The following is a 22698-nucleotide window of genomic DNA, read 5'->3' on the forward strand; positions in this document are numbered from 1 at the left end:
TGCAACAGCTTTATGAATATCAAATGCCTTGGATGCATCTCTGAAGCACATATAGATGACAATAAAAATCAAAACATAATTAAATGAAAAAAAGAAATAAAATATAAAAGCACAACAGGTAAGCTAGAAATGTCAATAGTAATACCACGTTTTCGTGCGCTGGTTTTTGCACTCAGCGTTGACTTCAGTTGGGTTTGAGGAGGAACCCAACCAATATGGCGGCGACGCTGTCACGCTCTCCAGGGCTTGCCGTACTCCAGCGCCCAGTGGCGCGTCTACGTTTTCATGTCCACCAAACACGTTTCAAAAACTGACCAATCACATTCTACGTGAGCATCACCATTTCCGGGTTTACTTCTCACGCTGGTCAATGCACGTTTTCCTCTCGGTTCAAGTAAGTCTTTGACTTGAAAACGTCTTTGCTACTTGGTGGTAGATGTACTTAATATTGGAGTAACCGATGGTAAAAGTGGAAACAGTTCAATTCACGTGGGTGGATTTTACTCTCGACACTGTGTCATTTTTTTTACGGTAACACGTTTTCTTTCGTGCTCTTCTCATGGCGAAGGAAAAGGACAAAATGGTTAAATCAAAGTCAAAATCCTCAGAAAAGAAGAAATTAAACTCACATGACATTAAAGTTCTTTCAGAAGATCTAATGGAGACAAAAGTAACAAAGAAGAGGAAATGTGTTGAAGTTGAGGTGAGTAGACGTTTTATAAAAAGTCATCTAAGGCACTTATTTCTACAAATAACGTTGCTACCTGAAATTGTTATTTTAGAAACACACATTTTATTTTGTTCAGGAGCTTCCTGCACAGAATAACTCTGTAACAAGCTCACCGAGTGAACAGAAACCCAAAAAAGGCCAAAAGAAAAAGATGACAGAGGAAACACCCACAAGTCCAGCTGAGGTGAGTTGCTGCTTGTTTATTAGTAGTCATCAAGAGTGTTATGTACACATTAAGGTCCATCTGCAATCCAGTCAAATGTAATTTTCTTCTCATCTTTGATGCAACGTGTCTGATTAGTCTTAATGTAGTCCATTTGCTTCATGGCAGCTGTTGGAGCTTAGACTGGTTTAGCGTTTTACATTTTGTGTGGAAGCATGTTTGTGTAGCTGGTACATATATGGATTTTTCTGAAACTCACCCATGCACCCTGGAGCATTTGCTGTTTTTCTGGAGGAATAGCTTCAGTTTTTTCTGAAATGTTCCCCCGAGGAAGCCATAGATGAGCGGGTTCAGGCAGCTGTTGGAGAAAGCAGCAAGCCTGATGGTGTGTCCTGTCAGGGGGTAATCCTGCCACAGTGTCCCGCTGTCTGAGTCTCCCCTCAGGAGGTGGACACTTATGAAGATGTTTTCTGGGAGCCAGCAGAGGAAGAAGACCAAAACGGCTGCTGAGATCATTCGCAGGGCTTTCTGCCTTCGAGGCTTTAGCTGTGGGTTGTCTTGTTCCTTTTGTCTCAGCACCTGTGCTATTTTCCAGTAGCATACTCCCAGGATGCAGAAGGGCACCAGGAACCCCATCATCACCTCCAGCCACAGAATTTGGGTCACATTGGCAAAGCAAAAGTGCAATTCCCCTGCATGCTGGACTTGGGTTACAGCAAAAGGTAGTAGGGTGAGCAGAGATGACAAGACCCAAATGAGGCAGCAGCTGAGGCGGGCGATTGACATGCTGCGGCCGATTATGTTGGTCAGTGCGACGAAGCGGTCGAAGCTCATCCAGGTCAGGAAGAAGACGCTGCTGTACATGTTGACCTGCTGGAACAGGTTCATGAAGGTGCAGAGGCCGGCGTTGTTGTAGTATCCCTGTTTTAGGTTAAACACCTCAATCAGAGAGTCAGCCACCAGACTCAGGTCGGCCACAGCCAGGTTCACAAAGTATAGGTCTGGTCCCGTCAGGCGACCTTTGTGGTCCAGGTTGACCACCAGGATCAGGATGTTCCCAACGATGCCAATGGGGAACAGGATGAAAGTGTATAACCCGGAGAGGAAGAGGCTGATGATGTAATGCTGAGGATTCTGGGAGGAGGTCCAGTGAATATCAGTGGTGACCTGTTGTGTGCAGTTGGCTTGTAAAGTGAGGTTTCTGTCCATTAAGACCCTGTACTCCACATACATGGTTGTGTCCATAGTAAAGTCTCCGATTCAGCTTTTATATGTGGTTGCTGTGGTGTCAAAATTGTTAGTTTCCATCAGTCTTATGTCCTTGTAGAGTCGGCGGCCCATTTTAGTTCCTCTTGACAGATTAAAGAATAGATTTGGCTATGGAACAAAATCGAAACAAATCTGCAGCTTATTATCAACATTGTAAAACATAGACGTCACATAAAAACACGTCTGAACTAAGAGTGAATAAACGAAAGCATGTCTGCTGCTTAAAATAGTGTAAACTCTCAAAGTGAGATTTTTAAAATGTTTGTCTTCATGAAGTTTAATTCTTACCCTGAGCCTTAAAAACTGTGATTGTTCCACAGTTAAAGGCACAAAAAATCTCTAGTCTGAGTCTAGCTCGTAATCCCGTAAGCTTCAGTTGTGATTTCTTTGTTGCGCTCAAAGACGTAACACGCCAAAATGCCGTTCTTTTGACGGCTACACGAGCTATTCCTTAGAAGTTAAAGCAAAAAGTTGATTTGTCAGTTCTCCTACCTTTACGTCTTTGACGGGCTTGACAGTCGTGTGTGTCCCGCTGTGGGGACTACTAAGGCTGATGTTCAGGACAATCCCAGGAAGTGTTGTGCCATACCACAACACGGCATGCAGGTGAGTTAACGAATCATTTTGACCCAACTCAAAATTAAAACCTGTCTGCAGTTCAGACTCAGCTGAGGGTAAAAATAAACTACAGCTTTGTATTTAGGCAGGATTGTGTTTGGGGATTATTGTATGTATTTGGGATATTTGAGGATTTGCTTTTTTTCGTGCACCTAAGTGACACTATGTGATGCGTGTAAACAAACAGGGGTGTGTGATGTCAAAATATGTAAATAGGGGTGTTGGATTTCTTTTTAAGAGGGACTAATTGCATATTTACACCAAACAAGTTGAAGGGCAGGGATGGATAATTTTATGTCGTTCACTTTTTGTTTTCAAGTACTTTTTAAAACCTTTAAAGTAGGTACCAAACTAATATTGTAACTTGTCTATTTAATTTATTGTTTGATATTTAATGATAGATTTCTGGTATTTGCTACTAACTACATGTGATGTAGTCACCAAAGGCATCAGCATCTCATACATCAGACCTGCTGTGGGATTTTCTTCCAAAAACGAACTGGTTTTTGCCGTTTCAGTTGCTACAATAGCAACGTGTCAGGTATTCCAGGAAACCTGGAAAAATAGCTGGAAAGTTTTCTTGAGTAGTTTTCTGGCAGATTTGAAACCATAACATTAAGGCTGTTGGCCTAAACTCAAACTGACTAAATGGTTCCTATGTGGCAGAGGGTTGCAGAAGGATTTGTTTTTTCCAGTCATTTTGGCTGAATGAGCTTTTGTGGAGTTAGTTTTGAAGAACTGAAAGTGGAAAATCTTCATGCAGCTGCCTTAAACCTGGTGTATAAAAATAAAGGTTTGTACCAACATGGTACGGCTGCATAGACTTGCCAGTGAGTGCACATCTAAAAGCGTATCTATCAACAGAAAAGGAATGTAAGTTACCTGCCACCTTTCATACAGTTTTAAAGGGGCCATGTTATGGAAAATCCACTTTTTGAAGCTTTTTAGCATATTGTTGTTTCATCGTGAAAAATACCCCCAAACACGTTTTTCAGAGACACAGAAACATGCAGGACAGGTAACAGGGTGTACCACACTGAACATCGACCACAGATAGCTAAGGACAGAGTAGTCTCAGGAGATTATATAGACTAGTAGTGATCAGCATGTTAAAGGAAAAAGCTAGAAGAGCATCTCCAGTCAGGTTGATTGGACCCTTTTTCTTTTGCTGGTAGGCAATAATAAGGACTACTTTGCTCATTTATCAAATTTAGGATATTTATTGTTCTTATACATTTTGTGTAGCAAAAGTTTTCAATACAGCTGATGTCAATCCACACATTTCAATAGCCACGTTGACATGGACACGATTAATTGGATTGAACTCCCAATCAGAAAAGTAAATTCTGCATGTAAACATGTCAATCGGAACATTCTGATCCGATTCGGCAGATTGGAATGAAATGTCGATCCGATTGAGAGAGATGGTTTTGTCCAATCATCATTCTATTGATGTGCATGTACACAGCCATTCGGATTGTTGGAGTAAAATAATGCCCACTGTGCATGTGTGCAACAGCCAGCGAGCCTCCCCGCTGTCATTTAGACAGCCTGACTTAAATAAATGACGGCCTAATTAACTGTTACATTTTTTACATTTGATGGCAGGCCGTCCTCTTTTCTGTAATGTCTAATCCAGAACTTGCATTTTGTGGAAGTAAAATAAAAATCTGATTATTGCACAAATCATTCGACAAACCTATTCAAGTCTGGACTGGATGTACGGGATTCAAGAGTTTTTTTTTTCCTGTTTAGGATTCTATATCCTGGAGAGAGTCCGTGATCTCGATATGTGGTGTGATGATGTTTCTGTTGGGCTGTGCACGGCCAGGGTTTCGACACAAGTCCCTCAGCTGCCTCATGACTCCGTAGAGACTCTCCCGACATGGCCTGTGCATGAACAGCACCAGCACCAGGCTGACGCTGCTCCCCAAGAACAGCACACACTCTGCCACACTCAGAAACGCTCTCTCCTTAGGGCTCAGCCCCCCACTGCTGATGAGTTGAAATCCTCTCACCAGAGCTGTGGTGTAGAAGAGCAGGCAGAGGAACGTAACCATGCTGACTGTCAAGAACATGGGACCCTCCTCGGAACCTGATAGGAAACGCCCTCTAGATTTCCTCTTTAGGACACAGCTACTTATTAAAAGTCCAAGTTGCAGACTGTAGGGGAGCAGAAGAGCCAAACACAGTTTTGCAACTGCATATGAAACACCAGCGTGGGCTGGGTCCATCACACAATCGTTCACTTCTTGCAGACCACGAAGTGCAGCCAGCAGCAGACAGATCAGAGTAGATGTCAGAAAAACCAAGGCTGTGCAGACTTTAGGATTCCTCAGCAGGGCGTGAGAAGGTGGGTCAAAGGTGAGGACGTATGCCAAGAGCGCCAAGACCAACAAGCTGCACAGAGAGGTAGAGTTGATGGTGAAGGAGAGAGCAGCACAGCCCAGAGCCGTGCTCTTCATGAAGTCTGGTCTGTACACCACAATGTGGAGCGAAAGCAGCAGGAGCAGCATCTGGAAGCCACAAAAAACCCAGAGGAGAGAATCGAGCCACGCCACTCGTCTGTGGGCCCTGTAGGTCTGAATGAAGCTGAAGAGCAGAAAGCAGCCTGCCAGGAATCCCACAGCGGCAAAGAAGCTGTAGACATAGTTTGCTCTGGAGGTTATGTCATTGGCTGTGATTATGTCCAGGATAGAGGACGGGGAACCTTCAGGGGTAGAAGTGAAAACGACGAAGGTGTAATTGTGGAGATCTGTGGTGTTGCTCTGAGTCAAGTTTGTGATTTCATCAGACTGGAAGGGATAAAAACAAAAACCATGGTTTTAATGTCATGACTCATCGCTGTTGATACTTCTCCACCTGATCATCGTTAATTCTGTTAGCAACAAGTTGGTTTTCAACAGGATCACACTCTTTCAACATACAGTGGTGTGAAAAACTATTTGCCCCTTCCTGATTTCTTATTCTTTTGCATGTTTGTCACACAAAATGTTTCTGATCATCAAACACGTTTAACCATTAGTCAAATATAACACAAGTAAACACAAAAAGCTGTTTTGAAATGATGGTTTTTATTATTTAGGGAGGGAACAAAATCCAAACCTACATTGCCCTGTGTGAAAAAGTAATTGCCCCCTGAACCTAATAACTGGTTGGGCCTCCCTTAGCAGCAATAACTGCAATCAAGCATTTGTGATAACTTGCTACGAGTCTTTTGCAGCGCTCTGGAGGAATTTTGGCCCACTCAGTTGTTGTAATTCAGCTTTATTTGAGGGTTTTCTAGAATGAACCGCCTTTTTAAGGTCATGCCATAGCATCTCAGTAGGATTTAGGTCAGGACTTTGACTAGGCCACTCCAAAGTGTTCATTTTGTTGTTCTTCAGCCATTCAGAGGTGGATTTGCTGGTGTGTTTTGGGTCATTGTCCTGCTGCAGCATCCAAGATGGCTTCAGCTTTAGTTGACGAACAGATGGCCGGGCATTCTCTATCGCGTCATACCCGTGCCACAACCCGTGCACGCGCATTGGGTCCACAGCGCGCGTGTGAACGGGACTCGCGCGCGTGTGAACGGGACTCGCGAGCGGAAATATACATGGCGAGAGGTCATTTGTGCACTGAGAGGGAGCAAACTGTGTCTGTGAGCGCACAAGGATGTGCACAAGTGACAAACCTGCGTGCGCGCGTTGTCAACGAGCACACGGCAGAGGAAAACGTGCGCGCGCGGCAGCCTCTGTGCGCGCTCGGCAGCCTCTCTGCGCGCTCGGTTTCTGACTCCTTCTCGCTCGGCTGTAAGGGCTTTTGGCACTCTGGAGGCGTGGCCTTTGGCAGATCTTCTCTGTCCTCTGATTGGTTAGTTCACCCCGCACTTTACCCTCTATCTATATAAAAAAGTCTGATAATCAGTAGTTGCTGGCATAGCTCAGCTGGGAGAGCGGGTGACTCTCGCCCCGGAGGATCCAGGTTCGAGTCCGGGCAAGGAAAATGCAGAAGATGTCATGTTAATTTTTCTTAATTTCAGGTATTTTACAGTTGTGACCGTTCAACTGTCATTAAACGTCCGAATGTTTGCTGGGCAGTGTTTTAAAAAGTGCACATAAGCTAGATGGTTTTAACCATATAAAATTACATTTTTTGTGATACTGGAAAAATACATACTGAAATAAAACCACTGATTGAAAACTTTATGACTGTGGTTGTACAATATATGACTCACTAATACACTGCAAACTCCCTTAGAGTGGGGCTGAGAGAGAGAGAGAGAGAGAGAGAGAGAGAGAGAGAGAGAGAGAGAGAGAGAGAGAGAGAGAGAGAGAGAGAGAGAGAGAGAGAGAGAGAGAGAGAGAGAGAGAGAGAGAGAGAGAGAGAGAGAGAGAGAGAGAGAGAGAGAGAGAGAGAGAGAGAGAGAGAGAGAGAGAGAGAGAGAGAGAGAGAGAGAGAGAGAGAGAGAGAGAGAGAGAGAGAGAGAGAGAGAGAGAGAGAGAGAGAGAGAGAGAGAGAGAGAGAGAGAGAGAGAGAGAGAGAGAGAGAGAGAGAGAGAGAGAGACTTGCCTCATTAATGAATTGTTTATTTTTTTTCAGTATTTAATTGACAAATTATCCTTTCAAATAATTAATTGATGAGTTACATAATTGTCCATTTAGAATTGTTGAATGGACTGAGTCAAGTTTGGTGCACTTTATGTATTTCAAAACATGTTTTTTTTATTTTTAATGATGCATATAAATAATTTAAATGTTAATTTAATGAAATATTTCTATTTTTTCATTACCTCACCCTTGTTTTGACAAAAACGGGACCTTGCTGGATAATATCATGGAGAAACTATTTGTTCACAGTACATGGCTCAGTGAGGATCTGTTTAAAGGAGGAGATACTCAGAAATCTGTCTGCAGATTGTTACAACCCAGACTGGAAGTGGTGGGCTGTAATGAGAAAGGAGACCAAACAGAGGAGTGGGGGTTCAACAACTGATTTATTTAACAAAAGTAAGGATTTACTAAAGCAAGTTAGTGAACAGAAAATGGCCATCTCAAGGTTTTACTCGGATGTCCCTCAGCAGGGTGCAGCACTGTTGAAGGTCATCTGAATGAAAGCTTGATATGCAGCTTCTTTATGAAATGGAAAATTATGTAACTCATCAATTAATTATTTGAAAGGATAATTTGTCAATTAAATACTGAAAAAAATAAACAATTCATTAATGAGGCAAGAACTTATCTCTCTCTCTCTCTCTCTCTCTCTCTCTCTCTCTCTCTCTCTCTCTCTCTCTCTCTCTCTCTCTCTCTCTCTCTCTCTCTCTCTCTCTGTCTGTCTGTCTGTCTGTCTGTCTGTCTGTCTGTCTGTCTGTCTGTCTGTCTGTCTGTCTGTCTGTCTGTCTGTCTGTCTGTCTGTCTGTCTGTCTGGAAGCCCCACTCTAAGGGAGTTTGCAGTGTATTAGTGAGTCATATATTGTACAACCACAGTCATAAAGTTTTCAATCAGTAGTTTTATTTCAGTATGTATTTTTCCAGTATCACAAAAAATGTAATTTTATATGGTTAAAACCATCTAGCTTATGTGCACTTTTTAAAACACTGCCCAGCAAACATTCGGACGTTTAATGACAGTTGAACGGTCACAACTGTAAAATACCTGAAATTAAGAAAAATTAACATGACATCTTCTACATTTTCCTTGGCCGGACTCAAACCTGGATCCTCCGGGGTGAGAGTCACCCGCTCTCCCAGCTGAGCTATGCCAGCAACTACTGAATGTCAGACTTTTTTTTATAGATAGAGGGTAAAGTGCGGGGTAAACTAACCAATCAGAGGACAGAGAAGATCTGCCACAGGCCACGCCTCCAGAGTGCCAAAAGCCCTTACAGCCGAGCGAGCAGGAGTCAGAAACCGAGCGCGCAGAGAGGCTGCCGAGCGCGCACAGAGGCTGCCGCGCGCGCATGTTTTCCTCTGCCGTGTGCTCGTTGACAACACGCGCACGCAGGTTTGTCACTTGTGCACATTCTTGTGCGCTCACAGACACAGTTTGCTCCCTCTCAGTGCACAAATGACCTCTTGCCATGTATATTTTCGCTTGCGAGTCCCGTTCACACGCGCGCTGTGGACCCAATGCGCGTGCACGGGTTGTGGCACGCTTTAAACGCCATAATTCTCCTTCAGGATGTTTTGGTAGACAGTAGAATTCATGGTTCCATTTATCACAGCAAGCCTTCCAGTTCCTGAAGCAGCAAAACAACCCCAGACCATCACACTACCACCACCATATTTTACTGTTGGTATGATGTTCTTTGTCTGAAATGCTGTTACTTCTACACCAGTCCACAAGGTCTTTTCCCAAAAGTCTTGGCAATCATTGAGATGTTTCTTAGCAAAATTGAGACGAGCCCTAATGTTCAGTTGTTTGCGTATTGGAAATCTGCCATGCAGGCCATTTTTGCCCAGTCTCTTTCTTACGGTGGAGTCGTGAACACTGACCTTAATTGAGGCAAGTGAGGCCTGCAGTTCTTTAGAAGTTGTCCTGGGGTCTTTTGTGACCTCTCAGATGAGTTGTCTCTGCGCTCTTGGGGTAATTTTGGTCGGCCGCCCACTCCTGGGAAGGTTCACCACTGTTCCATGTTGTTGCCGTTCGTGGATAATGGCTCTTGCTGTGGTTCGCTGGAGTCCCAAAGCTTTAGAAATGGCTTTATAACCTTTACCAGACTGATAGATCTCAATTACTTTTGTTCTCATTGGTTCTTGAATTTCTCTGGATCTTGGCATGATGTCTAGCTTTTGAGGTGCTTTTGGTCTACTTCTCTGTGTCAGGCAGCTCATATTTAAGTGATTTCTTGATTGAAACAGGTGTGGCAGTAATCAGGCTTACAGAAATTTAACTCAGGTGTGAAACACCACAGTTGGGTTGTTTGTTAACAAGGGGGGCAATTACTTTTTCACACAGGGCAATGCAGGTTTGGATTTTGTTCTCTCCCTAAATAATAAAAACCATCATTTCAAAAGTGCATTTTGTGTTTACTTGTGTTATCTTTGACTAATGGTTAAACGTGTTTGATGATCAGAAACATTTTGTGTGACAAACATGCAAAAGAATAAGAAACCAGGAAGGGCCAAATAGTTTTTCACACCACTGTAGCTACTTCCTACATGAAGTCACAGCGGTGTTAAAATCTTACATTACAGATCCCTAAAAATGTTCTCTATACGGTGCTTGTTAGCTGGTTCTTATCCAACCTTCTTACCAGAGAGGCTTCCTCTGAGAAACTTTCTTCTGAGTAATGTGTGTCCACTTACCATTTTGCTTTCTTCTTCCTTTGGCCTGGTTTTCTGCCACCGGCTAGAAGGCTCAGATGTACGCGAGACTGTGAAAGTGATGCTCGTCGTGTGGACCTGACTCCTCACAGTCGACTCTTTTCATATTTCTGTGGGCTGTACCCCGGCAGCAAGCTCTCAGTGACTATGGCCATGTGATCAGAATCTCTCCCTCCTCCCCTGTTTTCATCACTGACTCTGCATACTGTTTTACTTGTTTAACTTCCCTAGAGTCGTGGAGAGCCGGAACTGTGTTTAACTTGCGCCGTGGTTACAGTCTGTGGGCAGGAAAGTGGCTTCAGCTTTTAATGAGCAAAGCATCCTTTTTAGTCTAATCAACAAGCAGATAGCCAAAACAAAGTCATTCGCTTTATTTATTTTTGTCAGCAGTGAGGTGTGTGATCGACAACTTCTCATCAGCAGAAGGGTATTTATAGCAAAGAAAAGTGAGTGCTAAATATGCTGAGGTAACGGTAGAAGAACACCACGCAGGAAATGGCCCCCCGGTTTGCAAATCAACAGGAAGTGATTCTTACCTAAAAATGTTATAACTTTTGCTTCTTTTGGCATCCAGTTTTCTGTCTCTCTCAAGGTTCAGTCGATTTAAATCATCAACTTTACTTTTTTCCTTGTTTATTTTCACACCATCAACCTCTGTGCCCCAGACAAGCTGGTTCCCAAAGTCAGAGACTCTCTTGGTCAGCTTGCTCCTCACACCAAACTATCAGTCTGCAATCTTGATTTGACCTTTGATCCAGCTCTCACACTAGATTCTCATGTCAGTTCTCTTGTTTGCACTTCCTTCGATCATCTCATGAATATTGGTGAGTCCCATTCTGTCCCGCTCAGAACTTGTTATCCACACCTTCATCTCCTCACTCTTAGAATGCTGCAACTCTCTTGTCACGTGTCTGAGCAGAACCTCCCTGAACCGTCTTCAGGTGGTTCAGATTGCCTGTGCTCGACTTCTGACCAAATCTTCAAAGTACACACACATCACCCTGCTTCTCCTCCAGCTTCACTGACTGCCAGTAAACTTCAGGGATCGTTTTAAGAGGCTGATTCTGGTCTTTAGGACCTTACATGGACAAGTACCATCATACTCTTGTAGGGTTAAATATAGATGCTTTTAAGCTTAACATATTACCTTTACTTATGACCAATAAGCTGTGATATTCTATATAAATGTAGAATATCAACCTGCTTGGTCTTTGGATGTTTAATCAGAAGATTCTAGGATTCTTTTTCTTTTTCAGGGGATTTCAGGGATTCGTAGTAATTCAGACAAAGCCAGGTTTATAAAAATCTTGAAATTTATTTTCTAAACAATTAAAAACATGACAAGTTAACTAAGTCTACCCGTGATGGATGAATCTAAGTGGATGGGATGTGACGTATGGTGACTGAATGGTGTGTGCTTATCAGAACCTTGTATTTGTATCTAGAAGAACTGAGTTCTTAGAGTGAAAAAGAATTGGGTTTGCATTAAACTATGAAGTTTATTCTTATCAAAACCACATCAGATGCAATTCATGCTGTGTCTACCCCACCCTTTTTGGAGACCCTCTTCGCAGATCCGGAGGTCAGGAAGGTCGGACGACCTCTGGGCACCGAGGTTCAGTAGATTAACCGCAGCACCGACGCTCCAGTACAGAGATGTTTCCAGGCACAACAGGTTGGAACTAGTTTGCGGCTAGAAGGACACTTAGGGAGTCTGAACTGTATCAGCTTTGTTCTGCAGGAACCATTTTGCTGTGTCAGCTTGAAGTTTGGTTTATGCTTGACGCATTCACTTTCCGCGCGGTGATGCGGCTCGCGGCTGGAACGCGCTTCACAACTCGCAGCGTTTATGGTTTGTGCGGCTCGTCTCTGCGGTGAGCCAATATTCTCCCAAACTGAACGGGGCAGCATGGAGCTCTACAGCATGCATCCAACACTATACCATAGTAGAAGTAGAAATCACTGTTTACAACATGGTATTTAGCATTTTTAACAGCGTTCTCGTCTTTTCCGACAGTGCGAGCTATTTCTCTCCAAGAATTATTAACAACATGTTGATCACGGTGATCTCTGAGAGCTGAATCATACAAATGTCTGTATTTACGAACCTCTGCCGTGCCGGTCCGCCATGTTTTTCCGCGTCCGTCCGTCCGCGTGGTTAGAAATTTTCCGAGGTGCGCGTTGCGGAAATCTTGGGCCGTGCGGAGACGCGGTGGAGGGGCGTGGTTGTTAAAATGACGCAAAATGACGCAACTTTTCCGCGCGGAGCCGTGCGGACCTCGCGGACGCGTCAAGCATAAACCAACCTGTAGGCAGCTTTTAGCTTGTCGAAAGCTTGTCAAGAGATGCGGTGTGAGCAGAGTTTCCCTCCGATGGCCAGTCAGGGTTAGCTCAACTAAGAGAATGCTGAATCTCACAGAAAGCTGGAATGCTGAAGCACTCCCCAGTGATTCTGTTTTAATATTCTCATATTATGATTTACTTGGCCAATCGGGACGTGCCATGTTAAGGGGTGTTAACAAACAAACCCACAGGACATCATGCCTTCTTTCAGATACAGGATGCTCTGATTTGTGGCTAAGAAAATATTTATGTGCGGCGACGTTACTTTCACTTGTATGTTATGAACTTTGTGTATGAGCATAGATAATGATTCACTTGTTAAATCAAACATTACTGGTCATACCATAATAATATTCATTTCAACCACAGTAATTTAAGCACAGATTAATCAAAACATTTCATTTAACCATATTGTTCATTTTATTTCATGATTAATTAACTCATATGAGCTGAAAACGCTCACTTTATTCAGAGGCATGAGGAATCCTGTAGAAGCGATAAGGGAATCTTAGGCCTTGAAACAGGAACTGTTTGTTGACAATATGTTATCATGTGTTCAGAGCAGCAGAACCTTCTGGGCTTGTTGGAAGCTAGGATGTAAAATCCACCTTAGAGAATGGAAATTATGTCTGTAGATGACCTGTAGGTCGATCTGTAGGTGAAAACTGACCATTTCTGGACGTTACACTCTAATGATCTTCTCAGTCCTTACACACCCAGCAGGTCCCTGAGGTCCAATGACCAAAGCCTACTGGTTGTGCAGCGCACCAGGCTAAAGACCAAAGGTGACAGATCATCTGCTGCTGTGGCTCCCAGACTCTGGAACTCTCTCCCCCTGAGCCTGAGATCAGTCGTTGTTCATCAGGTTGTTAATGGCAACAAGAATGGGAAAATCATTCAGAGTAAAGTCATGAAAAATCTTGCACAGCTTAAGAAGTCTTGTTATGAAATGAGCTTAGATTTCATTCTGAGGTAGAATTATCTAAAGATGCATATTGTTTGTTTTGAGTACTGTATATTTCTGACGTGTTCTGTCTCGTTTTTGCTCCTTCGTTAGGAAATGTTACTGGATTAAAAAACAAAATTGAAAAAAAAAAGGATTATTTAAGAACAAAATGAATGCAACCTCAGACGATGTTGTGTTAATAATGAAAGGTTGACTTTTCTGTCTTTGATGTAACAGTACCCAGATCCATCCAGCTGTCCTAAACTGACATGTGAGCCAGAGGGAGCACAGGACCTGAGCCCTGAAGAGAGGCGGGTTCTGGAGAGGAAGATGAAAAAGATTCGGAAAAAAGAGGAGAAGAAGAGGCTTAAAAAGGAGGGGCAAACTACTCTAAAAACACAAGATGTTGGACCCAGTGCTTCCAAACAGGCCCAGGATTACCTCACATGGTAAGAACTGCTGTTCAATGTACAACATGTAGATATAACAGCTATAGCAGCTTTTCTGTTTCACACATTTACATCATTAACAACCCTCTGATGTTGTTATGGCAGCTGGGCTGAAAACCGTTCAGCGTGGAAGTTCCAGAAGATCAGACAGACATGGCTGCTGCAGCACATGTTTGACTCGGAGAAGGTAGGATGAACTGATTCAGTAAAGATGGGCTCGACCTACTGGAAATACAGAGGAATGAAAATGTCAAGGAAAGTTGTGCTTTTCTCTCAGGTTTCAGATGAGAAATTCCCAGTGCTTCTACAGTATCTGGAGGGTCTTTGTGGAGGATCCAAGGACACTACTGTGCAGAAGGCTTTATCTCTAGTGGAGGAATCCGGAAAAGCCCCAGATGATGCAGTTGTCCAGCAGAGGGCGCACAGAGCCAGAGAAGTTATTCAGCTGCTTTCCTGAACCCAAAGGAAATCAGAGACCACATCTCTGACTCTGCCATGTGTTCCCATGAAGAATGTTTGAAAGACACTTTTTATGTTTTAATTACCTTTTTATTTTCCCCATTTGTCCTTTCATGTGAATTCAGTCAATAAAATATAAAAACAGGACAAGGTATTTTTCGGTCAGAGTTCCACTACTTTTTCCATCTCGTATTTAATTTTTCAAGAATGAGTATTGGGGGGGGGGGGGGGGGGGGGGGGGGGGGGTTAAACTCCTGGGAGTGAAACAGAGTTGCTGAGTTAAAACCAGGAATGTTTACTTGTAACACGTAACATGTCAAGACCCATCAGGGAAACCACACTGACACAGATAACATTTCCTACCAGCTTTTATTGTGTAAAACCTGTAATGACACTTGAAATTAAAGCAACACAAACTGGAGTTACAATATATTAATTTAATGCTTGTCATCATTTTAAACTAGCTTTAACCTACTTTTTGGTAATGTTCACACTTCCTGTAAATCAGCTTCAGACTGAAGAGGTTCAGCTTTAAATGAATGTAATGAGGGTCACCTCAGAAGAAAACTGATCCTGTCTGCTCACTTCTCATTTTGTACATCCCTGTTTCCTGTTGAGACAACGGCTGAAACGAAGACGAGACTTTCTTCACAGCAGAGATTTTAATAGAGCAGCCACAATCTGGGTGTTTTACAGCTGTGTCGACTGTTTTGTCTTTCGGTGTCGTCGTTCTGATTGCATTTGGTTTAGACAACATGCAGATGGTCCAGTCCTCATTTAATTCTCACATTATGTACGACTAGAGTAAAAATAGTGAAGTGTGTGAGGATCCAAAGAGATTAAATTGGAAGAATGAAATACAACTTCTTATTGGTAAAGGAAATAAAACTTACACCTCTTCTGTATGTTGGGAAATTTGCAGTCAAAAAGTGTTATATTTAACATCTTGTGATCACTTTGACATTCATGGTACACTTAACACGTTTTGGAAAACCTCCAAATGTCAGTGGTTCATGCTGGACCCTGTTCAACAAATAAACACCCATTAGTCAGATGCTGTCACTTCATACTCAAACACGCAAGAGAAGCTTTCCTTTGCTTCATGCGTGGTTTGGGTGCAAGTTATAGATCACAAAAATAAAAAATAACTGAACTTTGGACAAGAAATTCAGAAGAAAAGTCTGAAGAGTCTTAAAAAACATCCTTAGTAGAGCGATAAAGATGACCCATGCTTTGGAAACATTTTGTCGTGCTGCATCCTTGAACCCCCACGTTTAATAGCTCCTCAGTAATGTTGAGTGGACGTTAAGATGATTCGTTAAAGGCACATCAGGGACAAGAGGCTGCATCCACCCAACATGAAGCAGCAAACTGATGCAGCAATGTTTTTCTCTCTAACCAAACTGAAGCTGCAGCCCATCAGTCACAATAATAATGTATTCCCGTTCCAGGGTGGATGGTTTTAAACAAACACCGTCTCTCACAGCAGATCAATGAGACCAGTGTCTCCTCTTAAGTGTTGATCCTTAGTTGTCACGCTCACTGGACCTTTTTCATCATCTGCCACACAGAAAACCGTGGAAATTGTTTTAAATGAAAATTACAAATATTTTACGATAATGACTGGAGAAGACTTACCTGGCTGAGACGCAAAAGAAATGTTGTGTTGGGTGAGGAGAGCACGCAGCCTCTTGATCTCTTCTCTTTGTCTTTTATTGTTCTGAAAAACAAGAATGTAATGTTCAAATGCGTTTCGTAGGACTAAATAAATGATGCATAGTTTTTCCTATAGCTTTTTCAAATAGTTGCATGCTGTGAATAAACATACCTCTTCACATTTCTGTAAAGAGTTGTGCTTTTCTGAGACTACTTCAGCTGCGGGTGGACTGACGTTCACTCTGTGACTCTTTAAGACTCCAGAATCCTCAAAAATATCCCTCAGGAGGTTGTTGTACCCCTGTGACAAACATTGTAAATAATGTAGCATAAAACAATAACATTAAACTGGGAAACACAAGTGTCTAAAGTTGAAAACAGACAGGAACAATCTCTGAGTTAAGTAACACGACACTTTATAAAAGCTTTTTACCTGCTCTGTAATAAGACCATCATATCGAGCTTGCTCTGTTTCATCCCATTCCTTTTGTAGCTCGTTATTCAGTGTTGGGTACACTGCAAAGTTTATTGTACAAGTTAAATAAAATTACCAGTAACACCAGTGAGGCCTCAAGTCTAAATCCTACCTAAAAGAGAATGTGGATGGCATACGAGTGGTGTCTCAAAGGTTAGAGAGTAAACACAGGTACTGGGCTCTGAGACATGAGATAGCTTGGTGGTGTTGCTGCAGACCAGAATCACCTACAGAAGGATAATATTGTTTGTTGTTAGCCTCAAGGACAATCTGCTTCCTTCATTATTACTTTTAAGTTGCTTTGGACAAAGGCATCTGCTAAATACATAAACATAACATTTGTGTTTTTTCTTTGATCCAACTTCAAGTTTCTTAAACTTGATGTTCAAAAAACTAAATGGATGTGTTATAAATGTGACTTAAACACCTTTGTTTCTCTATTTCTGGTTCCACAGGTATCACCATCTCTCATCCACATGCCGGTAAAAGTGTTGTTTGTGACTTCCCATTCCTGCCAAATCCTATCAAGACACATACAAATACTCAAACTTTCTGTTGTTATAAATAAGCAGGCTGCAGTAAAATATTGTTTCTGAAGCCTCTTACCCCAGTATTCCACTGTAGGCATTCCACCTGAATGATTGCTCGTGTTGTGTAACATTGTGAAATGGACAGAATTCATATTTATACCTAAAAAAAATAAACAAATATGTTAAAAAGGTGGAATGGGAAGTGACACTGCATATGGTACTTTCCCTGAAATAACCAGAAATTAAATGTTTTAATAAATAATTGTCGTTAATTTAATAAAACACAGTGTTTTGTTGAGCACTTACGCTGATTCTGTGAGACTGAAGCACTTTCCAGCAAGATGGTGAAGGTGAACTGGGCCTTAAAGAAGACATTACTGAGATTGACTGTGGTTGGCAGATAAGCAGAAAATTTCATTCCGCGTTTGTTTTTTTTACTTGTTTTGAACTTTAGGTTATTTAAAACCAGTTATCATATGCAACCTAGGATTAGAAATATGTCTGATCCTTTTACCAGATACTGGTGATGGGGCGACTTTAGGCTGCAGCCTGCTCCCCTGAGCCATAAATGGGTTGTTCAACCTAAACAGAAAAACAGGGTGACGAGAAAGGCCAATAATGTTCACAATATCACTGAGGTGTGTTTGCTTCACCAACCCAAAGGTGTTTGGCTCCTCAACAATCTTCATTTTACCAGCGAATCCATGGCTGACTATAAAAGATAAGTAAAGGTTTAGCATCATGCATATGGTTAGCATAACTCGTGCCAATAACAAACAGCGCAAAAAAAGGTAGCGCATCCAGTTTGGTTTATCATTGGTACGGTAATATAGAGTAAAATACTGATACTTACTGTAGAGCGAGAAATAAACGACCCTAATTCCCAATAAGTTGAATATTTCATTAAATAAACTGTACATGGTTGAATAAGGAACCAGTGTGAAATGTATTGCTAAATTTCCGGTTTTGCGTCGACCCTGTCAGGTGGTGTGTCACGTGATAAAAAAATCATGTGCACGCGCTGTGCTGCACAGTACTACAGCGTGCTCGCCGTTACAGAAAGCTACGTTTTTTTTAATTACTTTTTAATTCTTTAAACTACGGTATGTAAATGTTGAGATATGTGCTCTGATGTGTTAATGTATTACATGAGACTCTCATTTTGGAAAACACGGTTAGAGGAAATTACGTATACTGTCATGTGATATGTTGTGTGCCAATAAGAGTTGTTAATAATGAACTTTGAACTCTCCCATCCACCAATAACAGCAGAGCTTTGGTGACATGTTGCAGCTGCTGTAGACGACAAGCTCAAAACGACAGCTTATCTCGTTGTTTGAGAAAGTCAGTGCTACTGCGCACGTTATCTGCTAACAGTAAACATGCTTTTAATTTAATCACGAATAACCAAATGGTAGTGTTTAAGTGTATCGTGAGCTTGTAAGTGGGTTGTGAAGTATCTTAGCGAACGTAAAATACCAAACATCTGAAAGACAAAACACTAGTGCCCATGTTATGTAGCTAGCTAGTTAGCAGTAGCACAGACTCAAGCTAGTTTTGATCTGTAATCGTGTAATCTAACAAGACCACAGGTTGCAACATGGGACGAAAGAAGCAAGGCAAGTTTGCGCGTTCTGACAATAAAAGCAAAGACAGACGGCATAGAATGAAGGGAAAATCGTTGGAGGCTTTTACAGAAGAAATGCACTCCGCTTTTGAAGGTAAATAAAATAATGCTCATGTTTTTCCAGTTTGTTTTAATTTAACCAGTATTTACCCATTCTGAATGTAAATTTGCTCTGTACCATCCACAATTCACACATAAATATGTCTAAAACACTTATATTTTAAGTATTTTTCTACTGTGGAGTAATGTTTTATTCAGTATTTATGTCAGTATTTTTTTCAGATGAGACATTTTAAATCAAAAGGCACATGTCTCATATCTGTTGTTTGGATGTTCTTCAGTTCAGACAGCATAAAAAACTAAAATAAAAGTACTTCTAACACTTTCTGTTTACATTTTTGTATTTCTCAGCAAGTCTTAACTTGGAAGACGGAGCACAGGCCCCACAGGTGAAGCTACCTTGCCCACTGGCCATGTGGGAGTTGGGTCATTGTGATCCAAAACGATGCACTGGCAGAAAGCTGGTGAGGAAGGGTTTTGTTCGTAACCTCCGACTCAATCAGAGGTTCAGTGGACTCATACTGAGTCCAATGGGCACAAAGTACGTGACACCAGCAGACAGGTCTGTGGAGTTTAATTTATTCTGCACACATGAAGTTTTCCAGTTAATTTTAACATTCAGCGAAAATCTTCTCTGCCAGATTTGAGTTTTAACGTACATAAATGTTATAATCAAACAATATATGGGTTTTAACTTTCAGAGAGATTGTGGCTCAGAATGGGTTAGCAGTGATTGACTGTTCATGGGCCAAACTGGAAGAAACGCCCTTCAGTAAGATGGTTGGCAGTCATCCCAGGTTGCTGCCGTACCTCGTTGCTGCAAACCCCGTCAACTACGGCAAACCCTGCAAGTTATCTTGCGTTGAGGCATTTGCTGCCACGTTTTGCATCGTTGGTAAGGATTAAGCCGTAGTTATTCACAAATAAATCCATGCACAGTATTACTGACAAACTGTTTTATGTTTTAATTATAAAAGATGACTGTGACATTGTAATACTGTGTGAAATTGCAGGGTTTGAGGAACTGGCTGTTCTCCTGTTGAACAAGTTTAAGTGGGGGAGCGTGTTTCTGGAACTGAATAAAGTCCTGCTTGAACGCTACGCTGCGTGTCACTCAGAGGAAGAGCTGCTCTCGGTGGAGAAGGAGTTTCTCACGTCAAAACCAGAAGTGGAGGAGTTTGGTAAAATGAGGGTCCTATTAATGTGTCGTCCCAGTGAAGTGGTGTAGCTGTAGAGTGGATTAGTTTGGTTTTCTGCTGCTCTTTAATCTCTAATCCTTTCTGTAATTTTATTTTTGTTTTATTTAGTGTGTAAAGACTCGTATTTAAAAATGGAGTTTGGGGAAACTTAAAGGAGATATAAAAAAATCCTTTATTACAAAGATATAATTTGATTTAACACATTTATTCTTTTTATGACAGAATGCAAAAATTGAACACATAATGGATTATTTAAAACTGATGGCATATTTTCTACATGAATTGAATAGCTTTCGCACTTGGTTTTGCATTAAATATAATACCTTTCTGACTGAAAGTTGTTTTCTGTTCACAGATCCGTTTGATGTTAACTCTGGAGTGGAGTGTAGGAATCTAAACAGACATCAGTGGTAAGAACCTTATTTTATTGTTTTATAAAGTCATGGACCAGAAGCAATTAGAACGTTTTTATAGCAATGAAAAAAATAAATATTACAAGCAAGTTATTGTCTGTAATACTTATTATTTCTGATCCATTTATGCTCCAACTGTAGCTTAGAAGACCTGTAGTGTTATTTTAATCTCACTGACAAGTTTATTTCCGCAGCCTATTAATGTTGTGCTTCATTTGAATGTCAAATGTTTTGCTTAAGCTGTGCTTTCGAACCAACAGCTTGCTAATCACACAAAGAGTTGACCTCAAACCTTTTATCAAGTCACTTGTAGCTAAAACAAAACACTCTGCAACTTTTCAAGTTAAAGTTGAAAGCTGAATTTCATTCCCTTAGCCATTATATTAGTGAATTTAATACGTTTTAGTAAAATAAATATTTTTGACTAATCTAACAAGTACATTTTTTATTATAAGGATTTCCTTCCTTTGTTTACATTTGTGTGTGAAACCCTGAAAAACTTGTGAAAGCTGTTGTTGGTTTAACATCCAAGAAACAGCAGAGAGCATCTCAGCTAGTAGAAGCTAACTGTTAGCATTAGCTACTCCACCACACAGCAGAACTCCTTCATGCTTGTGTTATTTGGGCGACGGTGGCACAGGAGTTAAGTGCTCGCCCTGTAATCGGAAGGTTGCAGGTTCGAGCCCCGCTCAGTCTGTTGCTGTCGTTGTGTCCTTGGGCAAGACACTTAACCCACGTTGCCTGCTGGTGGTGGTCGGAGGGACTGGTGGCGCCAGTGCTCGGCAGCCTCGCCTCTGTCAGTGCGCCCCACGGCAGCTGGGGCTACATCGTAGCTCATCCCCACCAGTGTGTGAATGTGTGTGTGAATGGGTGAATGACTGGTTGTGTTGTAAAGCGCCTTGGGGGGTTCCAGGACTCTAGAAGGCGCTATATCAAATACAGGCCATTTACCATTCATGCTTGTGTTATTTGTGGAGATATAACATCAATGTTGCAGAGCAAACAGTTGGTGGAAGAGTCACGTCATTGTTAGCCATTCAGTGTAAAGATGTCCGAATATTAGGAAATAATAATTAATAAGACTTCCAATTCAACAGTTTTGTGCGCCCCACTCCTCTGGCTAACTTCTACTTCCTGAAACAGGAGCACCAAGGGTTTTTTTTCCCTCAAAGATTGACTCAAAAAGCATTCATTTGTACTAGAGACTTGGAGTCGTGTTGCTGTTAGCCAATCAGAGGTGAGATGTCTAAATATCAGGAAATAAGACTCCAAATCCTGTCGTCTGACGCTCAACTCTGATGTGGCTCACTTCTAATTTGTCAAAAAATTTAAAAAAAAAAGCGCACTGGTACTTTTTTCCTCCTGAGTATGACTTACAAGACTTACATTCCTACTGGAGACCACTGCAAATGCATTGAATAAACAAGTAAGCAGCATCTTCAATTTTATCCCTTTTAAGCAAATAATCAGAAATTGACTTGTGTGGTTGGGTAAAACCAAGCAGGTGCATTTGGAATAGTTTTTATTATTATTACTATCATATCAGTCATGAAAATGTCATTTCCCTTTTTAGTGATGATAACAATGACGACGACGATGGTGATTCGAGTGAGGACAGTGACGCGTCAGATAATGGAGACAAAGCAGAAGGACACCACTCGGACGTCGACGATGATTGACGCTCTCATATCAGGAGGAAAATAAAGACTGAATCTAATATTTAAATCATTTTAGTGCAACAACTGAATATATTTTTGGAAAACTATAAACAGTCCATTTTCCCAAAAATCTGAAAACTTTCTAATGTAAATAAAGATAAATGCAGGGACTGAAACAAACTATTCTTGTTAAAAAATTTTAGAGGACTTAAATTCGATGGCAACAGAGTGTACAAAAACCATCTGAGGAGGCTGTTTAAGACCGGAAGGGAATGCCAGTAAACATAAACCAGGATCATTTTCTCTCTTTTCTATATGTCATCTCACTTCTAATATATTTATCTATGAAAAATGTTTCAAAACTTACCATCTAAACTCAATATTTAAAGTAAATAAAATATTAAGAAGTCAGCAACTGAAAATATGTAATTGGTTTGGATTTTATGGATTCTGTATTATATTTATAATTGTATAATTGTATTGTATTCAGTAATTGAAGAGTTTACTGTAATTTAAGTCCCAATTTATAAATTTAACATCCATGATGCTTTACATAAATGCACACAATATGAGTTGCTTGCACATTTGTGAATGCTTTATGACTAATTATAGATGCTGCCATTCAGAAGTTGCCTGATTTCATCAAAAAATTGCCAACAATGAATTTTCAGACATGGAACAGCAGTGTAACAAGTCCAGGACTGACCTGGATTACTGGCCGTACAGTTCAGTCACTTCATAAAAAGACATGATGAAAAAATAGATTTTATTGTACTGGTATTTAAAAAAAACTTTACA

The 22698-nt window shown here is 41.3% G+C and overlaps 5 protein-coding genes across 6 annotated transcripts; 2 read left to right on the forward strand and 3 right to left on the reverse strand.

Annotated features, from left to right (window-relative positions):
• Positions 1 to 300: 300 nt before the first annotated feature.
• On the forward strand, positions 301 to 14436 carry LOC107388041 (uncharacterized protein C7orf50 homolog). Of its 2 annotated transcripts, XM_015963385.3 has the most exons (6): positions 301 to 394; positions 569 to 703; positions 807 to 914; positions 13612 to 13823; positions 13929 to 14010; positions 14101 to 14436. In XM_015963385.3, exons 1-6 carry the CDS (start codon positions 371 to 373, stop codon positions 14278 to 14280), a joined length of 741 nt encoding a protein of 246 aa, XP_015818871.3. In that variant the 5' UTR covers positions 301 to 370; the 3' UTR covers positions 14281 to 14436. The 2 variants fall into 2 exon arrangements, with proteins under 2 accessions (XP_015818871.3, XP_070401669.1); XM_070545568.1 differs by lacking the exons at positions 301 to 394; positions 569 to 703; positions 807 to 914 and adding exons at positions 11378 to 11760; positions 13134 to 13293.
• LOC129152196 (G-protein coupled estrogen receptor 1) lies at positions 911 to 2267 on the reverse strand. Its single transcript, XM_054749156.2, has one exon. It carries the CDS (start codon positions 2136 to 2138, stop codon positions 1149 to 1151), a length of 990 nt encoding a protein of 329 aa, XP_054605131.1. The 5' UTR covers positions 2139 to 2267; the 3' UTR covers positions 911 to 1148.
• Positions 4390 to 10198, reverse strand: LOC107388040 (uncharacterized). Its single transcript, XM_015963384.3, has 2 exons — positions 10068 to 10198; positions 4390 to 5575 (listed from the first exon to the last, which is right to left on the reverse strand). The coding sequence occupies exons 1-2, from the start codon at positions 10068 to 10070 to the stop codon at positions 4532 to 4534; spliced, it is 1047 nt and encodes a 348-aa protein (XP_015818870.2). The 5' UTR covers positions 10071 to 10198; the 3' UTR covers positions 4390 to 4531.
• Positions 14437 to 15312: 876 nt separating the features above from the next.
• gnptg (N-acetylglucosamine-1-phosphate transferase subunit gamma) lies at positions 15313 to 17938 on the reverse strand. The gene is made up of 11 exons (XM_015963380.3): positions 17797 to 17938; positions 17601 to 17655; positions 17458 to 17525; positions 17250 to 17304; positions 17020 to 17103; positions 16841 to 16934; positions 16526 to 16640; positions 16372 to 16454; positions 16111 to 16239; positions 15921 to 16002; positions 15313 to 15842 (listed from the first exon to the last, which is right to left on the reverse strand). Exons 1-11 carry the CDS (start codon positions 17861 to 17863, stop codon positions 15763 to 15765), a joined length of 912 nt encoding a protein of 303 aa, XP_015818866.1. The 5' UTR covers positions 17864 to 17938; the 3' UTR covers positions 15313 to 15762.
• A 296-nt stretch (positions 17939 to 18234) lies between these two features.
• tsr3 (TSR3 ribosome maturation factor) lies at positions 18235 to 22528 on the forward strand. Its single transcript, XM_015963381.3, has 6 exons — positions 18235 to 18664; positions 18982 to 19192; positions 19332 to 19525; positions 19644 to 19811; positions 20185 to 20239; positions 21816 to 22528. The coding sequence occupies exons 1-6, from the start codon at positions 18544 to 18546 to the stop codon at positions 21919 to 21921; spliced, it is 855 nt and encodes a 284-aa protein (XP_015818867.1). The 5' UTR covers positions 18235 to 18543; the 3' UTR covers positions 21922 to 22528.
• Positions 22529 to 22698: the final 170 nt, after the last annotated feature.

Source organism: Nothobranchius furzeri, chromosome 16 (genome assembly GCF_043380555.1).
Source record: "Nothobranchius furzeri strain GRZ-AD chromosome 16, NfurGRZ-RIMD1, whole genome shotgun sequence".
NCBI classification, from domain to species: domain Eukaryota; kingdom Metazoa; phylum Chordata; class Actinopteri; order Cyprinodontiformes; family Nothobranchiidae; genus Nothobranchius; species Nothobranchius furzeri.

What these genes read in the sequence shown, in the direction of transcription:
- LOC129152196 (XM_054749156.2), bottom strand. Translation starts at nt 2,138, where the DNA reads ATGGACACAACCATGTATGTGGAGTACAGGGTCTTAATGGACAGAAAC.
- LOC107388041 (XM_070545568.1), top strand. Translation starts at nt 11,609, where the DNA reads ATGCAATTCATGCTGTGTCTACCCCACCCTTTTTGGAGACCCTCTTCG. An exon ending in GATCAGTCGTTGTTCATCAG is followed by an intron (nt 13,294 to 13,611) that starts GTTGTTAATGGC and finishes TTGATGTAACAG; the next exon opens with TACCCAGATCCATCCAGCTG. An exon ending in GCCCAGGATTACCTCACATG is followed by an intron (nt 13,824 to 13,928) that starts GTAAGAACTGCT and finishes TTGTTATGGCAG; the next exon opens with CTGGGCTGAAAACCGTTCAG.
- gnptg (XM_015963380.3), bottom strand. Translation starts at nt 17,863, where the DNA reads ATGTACAGTTTATTTAATGAAATATTCAACTTATTGGGAATTAGGGTC. An exon ending in CGCCCCATCACCAGTATCTG is followed by an intron (nt 17,305 to 17,457) that starts GTAAAAGGATCA and finishes GTCTTCTTTAAG; the next exon opens with GCCCAGTTCACCTTCACCAT. An exon ending in TTCAGTCTCACAGAATCAGC is followed by an intron (nt 17,104 to 17,249) that starts GTAAGTGCTCAA and finishes TATTTTTTTTAG; the next exon opens with GTATAAATATGAATTCTGTC.
- tsr3 (XM_015963381.3), top strand. Translation starts at nt 18,544, where the DNA reads ATGGGACGAAAGAAGCAAGGCAAGTTTGCGCGTTCTGACAATAAAAGC. An exon ending in TACGTGACACCAGCAGACAG is followed by an intron (nt 19,193 to 19,331) that starts GTCTGTGGAGTT and finishes TTTAACTTTCAG; the next exon opens with AGAGATTGTGGCTCAGAATG. An exon ending in TGCCACGTTTTGCATCGTTG is followed by an intron (nt 19,526 to 19,643) that starts GTAAGGATTAAG and finishes GTGAAATTGCAG; the next exon opens with GGTTTGAGGAACTGGCTGTT.